The sequence below is a fragment of the Microcaecilia unicolor genome, chromosome 10 (genome assembly GCF_901765095.1).
Source record: "Microcaecilia unicolor chromosome 10, aMicUni1.1, whole genome shotgun sequence".
NCBI lineage: Eukaryota > Metazoa > Chordata > Amphibia > Gymnophiona > Siphonopidae > Microcaecilia > Microcaecilia unicolor.
In genome coordinates, this window is record NC_044040.1 from 185,056,852 (window position 1) to 185,072,494 (window position 15,643).

General features: G+C 42.8%; 2 protein-coding genes across 2 annotated transcripts in view; both read left to right on the forward strand.

Annotated features, from left to right (window-relative positions):
* The window catches only part of GMPS (guanine monophosphate synthase), an 85,623-nt gene extending 75,222 nt beyond the window's left edge, over positions 1-10,401 (forward strand). Inside the window, exons 15-16 of the mRNA XM_030216485.1 lie at positions 5,788-5,960; positions 9,792-10,401. Of these exons, the coding sequence (XP_030072345.1) occupies positions 5,788-5,960; positions 9,792-9,893 (275 nt within the window). The 3' untranslated portion in view covers positions 9,894-10,401. The remainder of the gene's footprint in view (positions 1-5,787; positions 5,961-9,791) is intronic.
* Positions 10,402-15,039: 4,638 nt separating this feature from the next.
* Positions 15,040-15,643, forward strand: part of LOC115478365 (vomeronasal type-2 receptor 1-like) — a 60,346-nt gene continuing 59,742 nt past the window's right edge. The window contains exon 1 of the mRNA XM_030215665.1: positions 15,040-15,231. Coding sequence (XP_030071525.1) covers positions 15,040-15,231 — 192 coding nt within the window. The remainder of the gene's footprint in view (positions 15,232-15,643) is intronic.

Genomic DNA, 15,643 nt, shown 5'->3' on the forward strand with positions numbered 1-15,643 from the left:
CTGGAGGACAAAGCGAGAAGTTCCATTCATGCGAGTGCCGGATCCTCCCAATCTAGATTTTGGGAAAGCAGACACTGCAGACTAGGCCGCTAGCAGTTTGGGCAGAGGTGGTTTCAGGGTAGGCAGTCTTCTTTTTTTTTTTTTTTTGGATAGGAAGTCTGTTCCCCAGTTGGGGAGGTCTGTCAGGGCATCCCACACTACCCATTGAGACAAGGCGTCCCATTCCTCCCCACAGCCGATGGGAGGTCACCTTCAAGGCTTTATTGGAGGAGTGGGCCTCCATTACGTCAGACCAATTGGTCTTGGATATTCTCAGGGATAGCTACAAACTAGAAAATTCTTTCTCTGACTCATAAAGCAGTTCATACTGGACTCCCAGAATACTTGACCAAACTAACCATTCCTTACTTCCCTGCTTGATGTTTATATTCTATAAACAATCATAGACTTATTTTGCCTATTATGAGGTTCCATTAAACATTAGATCTGAACCATCACTGAAGAAATTTAAGATTTACCTTAAGACTTGTTTTTTTGCTGAGGCATTTTATTTAGGATACTTAGCTCCTTTGGGAAGCAGGCAACCAGTGCATTTCAATGAATGTTCTTTAGTTGGATTGTAAGCTTTTCTGTAAGTCAATGGTGTTCCTTTCTTAATTTAATTTTATATTATAATGGACATTGCTTTGATTTACGTGTTTATTAAAATTTGTTGAATCACTTTTTTAAACACAAACACCCAATCGCACCTCTCTTTTTGGAGTCTCCTGTCAAAACAGGAGTGGCCTAGTGGTTAGGGTGGTGGGCTTTGGTCCTGGGGAACTGAGGAACTGAGTTTGATTTCCACTTCAGGCACAGGCAGCTCCTTGTGACTCTGGGCAAATCACTTAACCCTCCATTGCCCCTTGTAAGCCGCATTGAGTGGGAAAGCACGAGGTACAAATGTAACCAAAAAAAAAAAAAAGGGCAACAAAGCATTGGAGGTTCAGGCAACGGTGTAGTCCTTGCTCGCTCTGGATGTGGTGGTTACGGTTCTTCACGAGTAGCAGAGACAGGGAAGATGCCTGATTCACTTTGTAGTTCCAAAAAAGCAGGGTACCACCTTTCATCTAGTGTTGAACCTTAAGAGTCTGAATTTGGTTGGCCTTAACTTCCCACCTGCCCCATTTCCGTGCCTAATGGTTATTGCATGCAGCATACTTTGATCCTGGAAACCTGGATTTGATTCCCACTGCATCTCCTTGTGAACTTGGGCAAGTCACTAAACCCTCTATTGCTCAAAGTACAAAAAAATTAGATTGTAAGCTCTCTAAGAACGGAGAAAGTACCTGCATATAATGTGTACAGTGCTGCATACGTCTAGTAGCGCTATAGAAATGATTAGTAGTAGTATGTGGTGCCTGGCTTTCCAGTCCTTTCTCTTGCTTTCCCAAAAAAAGAAAACTATACCTGTACCTTGATGGGATGTAGTTTTTTTTTTCCTTTCCAGTAGGCTATTGTCCATAAGTTTTCTAGCAGACTCATTTGCACACAAAGGTCATTGTAGAAAAAAAAAACCTCCATTAGAAAATTGCTATTTTGCACAAAATTCTGTGCATTTTAGTGTATCAGCCTTTTGGGGAGTTTACAGAAAAGTTTGAAGACGTGCCCTTAGATGTGAATAGAAGATGGGTAATGATGGAGAATCTTTTACATAAGACCCATAGAAAGACGGAACAAAAGTGCAAGGAGGCTTTATTTGGAGCTGGCTAATTAAAAAGTATGTGAGATTGGACACATAGAGGTTATTGAGGGAATTGAAGTACATAGAGAGCTTTTTGGTACCAGTACTTTCTCATGCCACTGGAGAACAAATCTGCGTTATGCTTATTCACTGGCATGGATGATAGCTGAGAGATTCACAAAGCACAGAAGAGGTGATTTATCCGTCCTTGTTCCATTGTAAATGCCATTATATAAAGAATCGTGCTAGACATGATTTCTTAGAAATCTCTTCTTCCACCAGTTTGCCGTATTCGTACTCTGCATGGTGTGACTGCTGAAGTACAAAGATTATAAAATTCTGAATCTCTTGAATTCCAGCTGGTTCAAAGGTGGTGGGTTATCTCAATTGGTTCTTGACAGTCAATTAAAGAAGCTCTTGTATTTCTAGCAGCTTGGAAAGTCTACCTGAAGGCTTTTTCTGAGGGCAAGCAGAATAGCAAGTTCTCATCGTGTGTGTGATATCACCAGTGGATCCTGCATGGGATAGCTTCTCCAGATTAATAATTACTAGAAGCTTTGAGCTGATTCATCACACATGCATACCAGTTCCTCCTTGTCATTGTTGCATAGAACCACCTTGGTCTTCGTCCTTCAGTTAAACTGATCAGTTGGACACCACCAGAGATCATATCAAGACATGCTTCTTATTTTAAGTGTCTTTTTGAAAAACATTTCTTCGCCTAGGCCTGCTGCTGTTATGTAGTAATTTTTCTTGGTAGTGTCTTGTTTTCAGTCATTTCCAAGTTTCCTTTATTTTTTGTACTCAACCGGAAGCCTGAGATCCTCAACGGAAGCCTGGGCTATTTTTGTCAAAATTGAGCCATGTGATTTCACTTGGCTTTAAGAATTGTACCCAATACACCAGGTCCATATCCATCATGGTTACCCAGAATCTGAGCCTACAATGCCTTGTTTCCGAACATGATCACGTTCTTGTTAATTGTATTCACTGATGGTTCAAGAGAGGTCTTTGTGTTCATGAAAAGCAGAATGAACAGATTTTTCACACTGAGAAGTCCAGTCTATTAACTGCAGCATCAGAAACATCAGTCTCTATGGGTCTCGAAGCTGCATTGGACATGTATTGGCGTTGAGAGTGTACTTTCAACATTGAGCATTGATAGAGGCTGTCAGGATTGGTAATGATCAGAGTCCCACCTGAAGAAGAGGAAATATTCATCTTTGACTTTGACATTGATGGCTTGTGATGCTGAATGCCAGGCAGATTGACATGGCCCCACACTTCAGTGAGGTGCAAAGAGGTTGTTGATGTTGTAGAAATGCCCCTGATATGAGGACTACTTATCCTGCTCTGTAGCAGGAGGGTGCAACAGTCTCCAAGGACCTGAAATCTAGCATCTACTACTTCCCAACTGACTTAGGAGAATGTGGCCCCGCCTACTATATTCCCCACACTTTGGCAATGGCATCCTTCATTGATCAGCTCTTGAGGAGATTTAATGAGCAGCTAGAGCGCATCTTTGCTTGGCATGATTTTGCAGCTTTGACACACTCGATGTTGATTTAGAGAAAGATCCAACCGGTCTTCAGGACTCGAGTACTGCCTACTGGAGAGGCATCAACATCAAGTTCTTGAAGAGCTTTGAGGTTGATGATGGCTGCACAGGGATTAGAGATTTCTGGTGTCTTGGCACCCTTGTCCAAGGCGTGACACAGATATCAGTAATTCGAGACAGGCAAAGACTCAGACTTCTCCACTGGAATACTTTTCAAGGTCTGACTCTGAGTGCTCCTGTGGTTCTGATTTATGAACTAGAGATGTTATCTGAGGGATCAACTAGCTTACTCATCAGATCTATCTCCACTGTATGAGAAAAACTCCCCTCCTAACAAACTTGCATTCATTGATTTTGTGCAGGAAATGGCTGAGGCTATTTCATTTAAGTTAGAGGTGGAGGAGGAACCAGGGAAGAAACATTGGATATTCTCCAGTTCCTTGACACCCCCACCCCTAGAAAGCTGTGGCATTACCCATTCACAAAATCCTCAAGGAATATGCAGATGAGAATGCGGGAGATGCACTTCCCCCTCATCCCCTCCCCCCCTCCCCCCCCGATAGCATTTATAAACAAGAAGGTCGACTCTATATAAAGTCCAGAAAGCTCCTGGATTCAAGAAGTAACAACTTCCTCACAATTCTATGGTGGTTGAGTACATTTTAATAAGGGTTGGAAGTTCTTTGACTTAGTATCCGTGGAGAGAGAATTTATTGTTGAATTTATTGCAGACAAGCTTTAGCTAATCTCATCAGTGAGACAGGTGGGGGAAATGTTGAAGATGCTTAGTGGTTAGAGCAGTGGACTGAACAGGGAAGCCAGAGTTCAAATCCTGATTCTGCCACTAACACTTTTTATGACTTTGGGCAAGTCACTATTTCCCCTTTCTTCTGGCACCCATTTAGATTATAAGCTTTTTGGGTTGGGACATATTTTACCCTAATACTTAACACCCTTCTACAGTGATGCGCATATCCAGTAATGGTATAAAAATAGTATTATTTGGAGAAGCCCCGCCAGCGTTACACAGACTCTGATCTATTAGCCCAAGAGTAGATGTCTAGTTAAGTCAAGTTGAAGTTGAAGTCCTCGGTACACCAGCTACAGCCACCCTAAACTTTTGGGTTCCAGGCAGATGCATAGTTTGCCTGTGCCGTAATCTGGCTCTGGCTTTATCAGTTTTGAGCCTGTTGTTCAGTTTTTATGGTTTGTTTCAGAGTTTGTACCTGATTTCACCAGGTTCGTGACTAATAAAGGAAAACGTGCCTTTTTTTCTAAAATTTGTTATCTTAATTTCGGTAAGAAAATATTATTCAAGAATGCTAAAATGCATGGGCAATGAAGAGGAATTTGCCTTAAGTCTCTTCTGGAATCACCTACAAAAATTATTGACACACATGATCATTCAGGTTGCCATAGGATTTGTTTTATAGGGTTTTTAAATCATGCAAATTGTTACAGTACACAGCCAAACTAATGCATATGTTCATGTGTCTAACCAGGATAAACGTGATTCTGTGGTGTTGCTAGGTTTCAGTGTTAACTGTGCTACTTTAAGCAGTGCATCCCGGAAAGACAGGATCCAGAGTTACCCGAGGGCATAACAAAATTTGTGTCAAGAGGATTGGACAGTTGACTAGCATATTTACTCAGTTCTTATGCTGCTATGTATAAAATGGTACATACAAAAATAAAAAAAAAGCAGCTGTACAGCATATCTTGAAAAAAAAGATAAATGGAGTTCAGACTGGATAGTGGCTGGCTATATTTAAAGTAAAAGTACTGAAACAAAATGACAAAATAAAGTAAAATGTGTCATTTCATTATTTTACAGGGGGCATTATAGTTTCTCACAGTGAAGTGGAAAAACTACTATAAAATGAACTCTGTTTTTTTTAACATTTTCAATCTTTCAAACAAAATACATTGCAAATCACAGCAGTCTTACAGTGCCTCATGACATATAAAGTCACAAATCATTCAACAAACTATACACTAAGGATAGACAGCTGGAAAATGTTCATGTCTCTTCCTCCACCCAATCCAGAACAAATGTCATTATGAGTGTGCAGTCTTTTTTTTTTTTTTAAGAGTATGCACTAAAGGTGTATTTTCTTTCCCGTTAGCACTATCAAATGAAAGCCCATCCCTACTGTACACATTTCCCTTTTTTCCCCCTACCCCTCAACTAGCTGCAAGGCTTAACTCCAACCTCAACTTGAAAGAAAATCTCTCCTTGGTTTAATGTACTTACAACACCAGCATCCCCCCCCCCCCCCGAGCTCCCAGTCAAAAATATTCCTGCACATGCTCCCTTTCCCCATGCAGAGGTTCTGATGGCATCACAAATGACAACTTTCTACTTCCCTGGCATTTAGTCATCTATATGGTACTTTACTTTTTGCAACTGTAGACTTGTAGATTTCCCTTTTTTGTTGTTGTTAATTGAAATGCTGTATTTATTTTAGCAAAACAAATTAAAGAAGTGTTCTGCCTTTTCTTGAAGGTTATGCTGGGAAAATCAGTCAGATGCCTGTGATTCTGACACCATTGCATTTTGATCGGGATCTCTTACAAAAACAGCCTTCATGTCAGAGATCTGTAGTTATTCGAACCTTCATTACAAGTGACTTCATGACAGGTGTTCCAGCAACTCCTGGCGTTGAGATCCCAGAAGAGGTATTTTTCATTTACTTTTAAAACAATAGCTCCCCTATGTGTCTGAGATTTGAAGTTCAGGGGATGCCTTCAGCAGGCTCTGGAAAGAAAGACGTGTAATTTCAGCTGTTGCCATGTTTTCAGCTCCTTCATTGATGCTGAATGTATTTATTTTTCCTCGTCCTAAGTATGTGTGAAATGCACAGTGCTATAAAGAATTCAGAGTACACTCCAACTAAGCAGTAAAGTTCTAACGGTAAGTAGTTTTGTAAATTTGGTTTCCTTAGCGTCCCTCCGGACCGGACCAGGATTGGACTGATGGGTTGTGCTCGCCTACCAGCAGGTGGAGACTGAGAAAAACTCTGACTCTAGAGAGCCAATAGGAGCCCTGGCCATGTGACCTTAGCCTCAGTATTTTCTCAGTCTCCCAGCAGGTAGGAAGCGAGCCCTTTAGTCTCTTTTTCTCTTTCTCTTTTAGAGGCTAATAATAAAAACAATATTGCTACTTCTCCTTCTATGCCTAGGAATTCTCTATTAGACGCTGGACAGATAAGGTTTTCTTTTCTTTCTTTTACAGCCTCTGGGGGTGTTACACTCGGGTGCCCCGAGTTCCTCCCCCCTATCCTCCCCATCTCCCATACTTAGCTGGGAAGGACTACCCTTTGGTTAGCAAGGTGTCTGGTTATCCTGTTGTTGTTCTGTGTATGCAGCTTTGTGCCAGCAACAGAAGAGTCATGATTGATCACTCAGTCTTATTTACCTTAGGGAAGGCTTTCTGAAATTCCATTATGAAGAAAGACCCTATAATGTAGGCTGACTCATCTACCGGACATGGTATAAACATTAACATTTCGATATCATAGGAAAATGGTGGCATGACCCTGACACAATAGCAGAGACCGACCGTTCACTTGTCTATTAGATTGTAAGCTCTTTGAGCAGGGACTGTCTCTCTTTGTTAAATTGTACAGCGCTGCGTAACCCTAGTAGCGCTCTAGAAATGTTAAGTAGTAGTAGTAGAATGAGTTTACACAGGACATTACTTTTCCAACTGAGCATGATAAAAAATCAATACAAGATAGTAAAAGAGAAAAACAAGAGCAGTACTGCTAATACAGATATCAGTACTAAGCTGCTACTCTGTGCTACATGTTGAGAGATGGATCACTGAGAGACAGATATAGAGACCAGGAAGATATGGCAGAAATAGGCTAACGATGCCAATATGATTGGGACTGGTTAATATTAACTTTTCAATTGTACCTTGATATGTTGTCTGTATATATTACAGTATGTAGCTGAACAGCAAAGATGACTCAAAAATAAGTAGACGATGCTTCAGATGGTTTAACAGTTTATTGCACCATCTGAAGCATCGTCTACTTATTTTTGAGTCATCTTCACTGTGCTGCTACATACTGTATATCCTTGCGAAGATTTGTTTCTTCTGTGTACACATCTGTATATATTACACCTTACGAACACCAGAAGGAAACTGTGTTTGATACAATTCAGTATAAAGAAAAGCACTAACTCTGCTGTTCATGTGCTCATTTAGTCAGTACTGTCCCTCAGCCAGCTCTGCCCACCATCACGTACAGTTCTTGAATGTTCTACCAGTTCTTTTTCTTCACCCCTTTCTATCTCTTCTCAATACTGCTCTCCCTCCGCACACTCACTCGTTCTAGTGGCTCTCTACAAAGTCCTATGCAGAACTCAGCTTCCCCCACAGCCTTTGCAGCTCATTTCCTCATTCATGTGACTAGAGCAGCCTTTCCATTGGCTAGATCCTACCACAGTCTCTGTACGGAAGGGAAGAGGCTGGAAAGTTGCAGAGGGCTAAACTCTTAAAAAATGCCCAGACACTTTAGCCATCCTTTTGACTTTGAGACAGTTAGTTAACAAATCTGTATAAGCCTTAAATAGGCTAAAGAGTTGGCAATCCTAGGATCCTGAGTCCTCAGTACACCAGCTACAGTCACCCTAAACGTTTGGGTCCCAGACAGATGCATAGTTTGCCTGTGCCTTAATCTGGCTCTGGCTATCTCAGTTTTGAGCCTGTTGTTCAGTTTTTATGGTTTGTTTCAATGTACATGCTCTTTTGAAAATAATACTTTCTGTACTGTTTGCTAGTGATAAACATATCTAATACTAACAAAGCAGAGTACAAAAATAGTTCTAAAGCCCAATTCATTTGTGAAGATGATGATCTTCTGAAGAAGTAAAATCTAAGTACTGATTGATTGCATAGCTGGCCATGTAGTGAATTGGATGGTATGTAAAGAATCAGTGTGGTAGAAATCTCTTTCAAGCTTGATAATTATTTGGCCACTGACAGGTGGATGATCAGAAGCAAACGCCGGCGCTAGAGGTTGTTAGCACCATACTAGCGCCGGCGTTTGCTAATACCCTATGATCAGAGCCCTCTAGCGTGTGAAACCGTGCTCGAGGGCTCTGAACGCAACTAGCATGCAAATGCATGCTAAACAGGTCTAAAGATATTCATCCCCAATGATCAGCGGCCAGTGCGCCAAAGATTGGGTCGCTGGCTGCGGCAAACTCTACGCCAGCTCCAAGCTGACGTTAGGGTTTGCAGACCATTGGGGAAGAATGGTGAGCCCTGTCCAGCATGCTAGCAGGCCCCTATTCCCCTCAACAGCAAACCTACCAGCGACGGGGCTGGAGGTCTGGCGGACCTCCGGTCCCCCTGACGATCCCCACCCCCCCCCCCCCCCCCAAGGTTCAGGGAGGGCTGGAGAACCGATGGGTCTCCAGCCCCCCTAACTCCCCCAGCAAAAGGTCCCTGGTGGCCTAGTGGGGGACCAGCCAACCACCCCCCCCCCCATCGACAGGGGGGCTGGAGGTCCTGGGATGCGCTGGGCGCCACCATTTTGCGGCGTCGCAAGAATAGGAGGAAGGCAGGCTACCCTCCCTCCTCCAACACACAAGGTAGGGGATAGGGGGGATGGACCACCAGGGACCCCTTGCTGGGGGACTAGGGGGGGCTGGAGACCCACCGGATCTCCAGCCTTCCCTGAACCTTGGGGGGGGGGGGGGGGATTGTCGTGGGGGGACCGGAGGTCCAGTGGACCTCCAGCCCCCCTGTCGCTGGGGGGGGGGGGGGGGTTGGGTGGTCACCCACTAGGACACCAGGGACCCTTTGCTGGGGGAGTTAGGGGGGCTAGAGACCCACCGGATCTCCAGCCATACCTGAATCTGGAGGGGGGGGGACCGGAGGTCCGCCAGACCTCCAGCCCCGTTGCTCGGGGTAGGGGTAGTTGGGGCCTGATGGTCCCATTGACCTCCAGCCCCTGTGTTTGACAGGTTTGGCCTTTTGACAGCCCAGACCTGTCAGACAAGTGCGGGAGGATTGTGCTGAGCGCAGGCTCAGGCACAATTCTCTTGTACTTCTACCCCATGTTCAGAGATAATTGTGTGCTTAAATTTACATGCAATTATCTCTGATCATAGGTCTAATAACGCTCCGTGCTGTTCCAGCGCTATTTCTGGAGCGCTGTTTGGAACAGCGCGGGGTTTTGATCATCTGTCTGTAAATGATGAAAGGAAAACTGGCTGTTTTTGAGTGCCATTTCCTTTCTGGCAATTGGATTACACCAAAAGTATAATGTCGGATGCAGAAAGCTGGTTTAATGCATCTTTGTTTTTTCTGTAATTTCATTGGGATAAAATAATATGGTCAGCACTGGTCTTGGCAGCAGATTTTGGCTTTTTAACTGTACTACCAATTTAGCGATCCATTCAATTTGAATTTGAATAACAACATTTTGATAAAATATTCTTAGTCTGATTCATTTTTGTGTGTCTGTTTTTTTTTTTCTCATTTGACAACAGGTGGTTTTAAAGATGGTGACGGAGATTAAGAAAATTCCTGGCATTTCTCGAGTGATGTATGACTTGACGTCAAAACCTCCGGGAACTACTGAATGGGAATAACTTGCTTCCTTTTTTCTTTTTTTCCCTTTTTTTTATTATTATTCTTTTAAATTACTATGTGCAGTTTAAATTATATCAGAACCATTCCCAGTGTTGACATGAAGTACTGTGAAAAGGGTCGACCGGACTTGCTGCACAACAACCAATATCTTTTGTGGATCAAAAATCTGCAGTTCCGAGATGTGTTGGGGATAGTTTAAAGTGGGGCTGAGGATTTGTACGGGTAAATAATCATGGCAACATTGCCTATGTGCAGAAAGATTCGCATTACTTTTTTTTTTGCCTTTTGTCTTACTGATTCTGCCTGTTTCCATGTGTTTTATTGTTGCTGTCATTTCACTGTCTCTTTTGGGGGTGGGGGTTTTGTATACTGTATAAAAAGAGACAATTCATTTTATTTACCATTGTTATAGCCTAATGTAAAATGAATAACTGATGTGACCAACTGCTTTTGAACAGATTTATTATAAATAAATATTTTGCCAAATGGACTAGCAGGTACTGCTAAGTTGTGGTATTAATGTGTATTCATTGTTACTCATGTGTTATTCATTGTTATGTATTGTTGAAAGTACTAGCTTTTGGCAATAATTCGTGGAAATTGTTTTTCACTAAATTTAAAATGACAATTTCCCACCTTACGTGTCACATTTCTTCCTCTCTTTGATAGAGGAATATTACATATATATGTGTATCTTTGTAGAGTATTGCATAGATTGATGGAGATAAATGAGGCAGGAATGGTGGAATTTAGATGCATTTTTGGTGGACTGAAAAATCCCAGGTAGTTATTATTGGCTTTGGTAACTTGCTGCATATACTTGGCCCTGTTTGAAGCTGATAAGCTGATCTTATTTCATTGTCACCAGGAGCCTTAGACAGAATTAAATTACTTTATCTTAGAAACTTGGCTGCACTTCTTCCTTTGTTAAATATGTCTTCCTAGTTACATATTTATGAACAGTATTTAATTTCACAGTTGCCTTGCAGTGGTGCACAATAAAAAAACAAAACAGACAAATCCCTAGCTAAAGAAAAGTTGATAATTGTAAATGCTAAGAGAGAATTTCAGAAGAGTTGAGATTGGCATTATAAGGAAAGATAGAAGCATGTTGTGATTTTCATAACCATACCTTATTTTCAGGGAGTAACTTCATTGGAGACCATTTGCCATTTTCAATCTTTGTTTATTAGAGAACTGGCTATACTGTAAAATATCAAAGCAGTTTACAATCAATAACTCATTGAGAAAGGAAGATAATGAACTCCAGTAAATTGATAGGACAGCTTAGTAGTGAGAGAGAAGTTGAAAAGATAGTAGAAGTTGGCATCAGATCTGCCCCAGCCTGTACTTAAAGCCAATTAAATTTTTATTTTGTGTTTTTGTTACATTTGTACCCCGCACTTTCCCACTCATGGCAGGCTCAATGCGGCTTACATATACAGGTACTTATTTGTACCTGGGGCAATGGAGGGTTAAGTGACATGCCCAGAGTCACAAGGAGCTGCCTGTGCCTGAAGTGGGAATCGAACTCAGTTCCCCAGGACCAGAGTCCAGCACCCTAACCACTTGGCCACTCCTCCTTCCAAAAGTAAATAGGTTTTAAGAACCATTGATTGACACCACAAAGCAGCAGTGTTGTGCCTGAACAGAAAACCTCATCTCAGGCAGGTCACACTGAAGTTAGCTATTAGATGTTTTTTGTGGTGGATTCTAAACCTTCAGGACTGGTATAGTATAGCATGATGTGTTTGTGAGACAGCAGCGATGTCTGCTTTATGTGAACAGTGGTTGCCATGCTCCGCCTCTTGAATGTATCTTTGAAAGCTCAGAAGGTAATTGCTGATGTACTGAGGGAGTCAACAATCTGGTTTCATATCTTGTTTGATGGAAATCCCAATTTTCTATGTTTTAATCGTAGTAGAAACCATTGCTCCTTTCTGTGGTTACAGCTTTACCATATGGACATGTTTACTGCCTCATCCTGTTTTTCCAGACTACAGTGTTGAATGCAGTGTGTGCCACTTTTGTTGAAAACAGTGTCTTGTAAACAGGGCCGGTCTTAGCAATTGTGGGGCCCTGTGCAGACCAGTTCGGTGGGCACCCCCCCCCCCCGCCCCTTCTAGCCCTGCCCAACCTAGCCCTACCCCTTGTTGACAAGCTGTATTTAAAATTCTTTTTTTTATTTCAAAGAACGACAAATCAAGCAAAGCTTGTATAGATAAACTAATTCAAATACGCACAATGCTATCATAGGAGACCTTTGGGATTAAAAAGCAAAACCATGTGCATGTAAGGACTGGATAAATGAATTAACACAAATCCCCATAAAGAAAGACAATGTGGATGCAGCAGCTCATAGGTTTGCTTGCTTGTTTTTGAGTGCACAGACTGGCTATCTAGTTTTATTTTTTTGTTTTTTTTAAACATTATCCTTCCCTCCCTCCCACATACACACACACACATATTCCAGAACTCCTCCCCACTCCCCTGGTCCCCTGAGCCACAGGGTGCCCTCACAGCACATACTGAAGCCACCCTGGTGGTCTACTGGATTCTTCGGTGAAGGAAAGATCCCCAGCAGTCTTTCATGCTCGCTGCCACTGACCCTGTTGCTACCACATCTTCTTTAAAATGGCTGCCGAGACTTCCAACAGCGACCCCACAAGACTTCATCGGAAGTCTCAGCAGCCATTTTTAAAAGACGATGCAGCAGCAAGAGGGTCAGTGGCAGCAGGCAAGAAAGACTGCTGGGGATCTTTCCTGCACCGAAGAATCCACTAGACCACCAGGGTGGCTTCAGGTATGTGCCAGGAGGGCACCCCGCGGCTCGGGGAAGGAGAGGCAAAGCAGTTTGCCAGTATTAGGAGTGGGAGGGAGATGCTAAAGCCGCTGTGGAGCCCCTGGGATCACAAGGCCCTGTGCGACTGGCCCTGTCGCCCCTGCCTAAGACTGGCCCTGTCTGTAAATAGCCCTTGCAGCTTTCTCATAATTGAAATTAGTGTCCTCTGGTAACATGGTGCCTCTAAACTTGTTTTTCTCACAACAGAATAGTGTTGTATTGGTTCAGAAATGTTCATCCATGTGTTTCTTTGAAAATTCAGATATTTATCATGGTTAGGGGGCTATATGAATTGCAAAGCAGGTGCAAATACTTGTACTGTCATAAGTATGTTACTGAAGCATACTTTAAGGTCAGAATTAAAGATCGGGTCAAAAAAAGTTAAAATTCAACAGTAAAAAAATATGCAAGCAAAAACATTCAAAATTCATTGTGGGATTTTTGCCTTGTTTGTTCAACTTAGCTTCTAGGAGCGAAAATCCCTCAATTTTTGCCTGACCTTAAAGCTGATCTTTGTGTTTCAAGTTAAGAGTATGTAAGAAGGACACTTAAGATCATTTTGAATATCAGAATGTATAATTCTATAAAATAACTCTGTGCTAGCATGGTAAGTAATGGGTTTTAAGGCCAAAGCCATATAATATATTTAACTTTTAAGAGTGAGACTTCTTGTACATAATATCATTCCTGGTATCTCAGTTGACTAAAAGATACCTTAATTGAAACCAGCTTATTTTATAAATTATATTTTTCTTCTTCTTTGACAGCTTTTTTTTAAAGTAATTCCCTGTGCATTTTGGCTTCCTTGTTGGGGAACAATATATAACATTAAAGCAGTGGTTCCCAGACCTGGTCCTGGAGGCACCCCAACCAGTCAGATTTTCAGGATATCCATAATGAATATTCATGAGCAGGATTTGCATGCAGTGGAGGCATTGCATGCAAATATCTCTCATAAATATTCATTGTGAATATCCTAAAAACCTGACTGACTCGGGTGCCTCCAGGACCAGGTTTGGTAATCACTGCATTAAAGGATTCCTTTCAGTTTGTGGTTCCATTTATTTAAGCCACATGAAGACTTGTCCAAGGATATGTTCCATCAGCTGACATCTGAAGACAGATCTTGTGGTTACAAGAGCTCGTATGACAATAGCTTTTACATACATTTTATTGGACCATCTTTAAAAACAAAATGCAGCTTTACTTAGGATAAGTACAGCTACGTGAACATTATGCTGATGTAAATAATACATGTATACAAATACATCTGTGTATATTGAATTTTGATGCTTTTATCTTTTACCTCTATGCTGGAACTTGTACAAGGATATTCTCCGAGGATAAGCAGGCTTCTACATTGTCACAAGTGATTGACGCTAATTCACGTCGCCTGGTCCGGCATTTGCCAAAGCTAAAAAGAGAGCTTTGTGGAGCATGAGTGCCTTCCCGCCTGTTGCACGAATGCAGTCTCCTCAGTTCTTCTTTTTCCACATGAGGAGAAGGTGGCGGCTTTTTTTTCTTGTCCTCTCCTCATTTGCTCAGTCTTAACGGTTTTTTTTTTTTTTGTGCCTTCTGGCTATTTTTTTCTGTCCTTATAATTGGGCTCCCATTTTTGGAACCTATTTTCCCTTCCTTTAATTTCTTTGGTCTTGTTTTGCCCGGTTTTTAAGTTTTAATGTTTTTCTGTCATTGGGCCGCTTTCAGGCCTTTACTTTGGCCGGGTCTTTCCCTTTACTTTTTACTGTGCCTTGCCCCTTTTTCAGGCACCATTGCGTCATTTAATTTAGCCAACTAAGTTTTTCCGTCCATGTCCACAAAGATTCCCAGTGGCTTTAAGCACTGTACCCAATGCAACGGGAAAAGACACCTTTTCTTGGTGTCTGCAGTGTCTTGGGACCGACCTTAGCCCTGCTAACTATGTTCTCTGTCTTTGCATGAAGAAGAGAACCCAGGTTTCCCAAGAGGCTCAACAAGAGAGGATTTTTGGAGCCAAGTCCGGTCCCTCAACGTCGGAATTGACATCAAGGTCGGAGGCATCAGCATCGACAAGCATAACACCAGCATCGGGAACATTGGTAAGCATGGCTGCTGTTAGACCCTTAGACACTGGGAGCAGTGAAGCATCGAGTGGGTCTCCTCCTGCCTCATCCGTTCTGTGGAGGGCCCCTAGGACCAACCATCATCGAACCTGGCCCTGAGGTGATGTGAGGATTCAACATCGTCCTATTTGGCACCGAGGAGCCTTTGTGACACGCTTCGGGCGAAGACTAAGAAGCATCATCATTGGTCACCCTCAACACATGGTGCTGGAAGCTCCGGGACGTCGAAGGATTCAGCGCCAGGAGGACTGCACCCCTTCCACACAGGAGGTACTGACGCGCCTGTCTCCTAGCAGTCGAGAACCAACTCCTGCATCAATCCCAGCAGTTCTGCAACCTGTGCCTCAGCTGACATCTCAGCTTTTCCCGGTGTCTGCTCTCAAACGCATCCAGGTCTTGCTCCCTTGAGTTGCTGGATGGCCTTATGCAACAGTGTGCATCAGTGACGGGGTGCTTGTGCCAACCCTACCTCCCATTGCGGCCCCACCTAGCCTGAGGGCTGCACCGGTGTCTACTACCACCTAAGCAGGCACTCCCTCAACATCAGTGGAGGAAGCTTTGGAGTCGAGACAAGAGTCGACTTCTTGACGCCGCTCTCAAGGGCATGGGTTCTTGGCACTGAGTCAGGTTTGGTCTCAGATCTCATTGGGAGATATTTTCTGACACCGAAGAGGAGCGCTCATGGGATTCAGAGGAGGATCCCAGGTACTTTTCTTTGGACAAGTTCTATGGGATTCCCTCTGAACCATCCCCTCCACCTGAAAGGAGAAAGTCTCCTTCGGAGAGCCTTTCATTCCCATCTTTT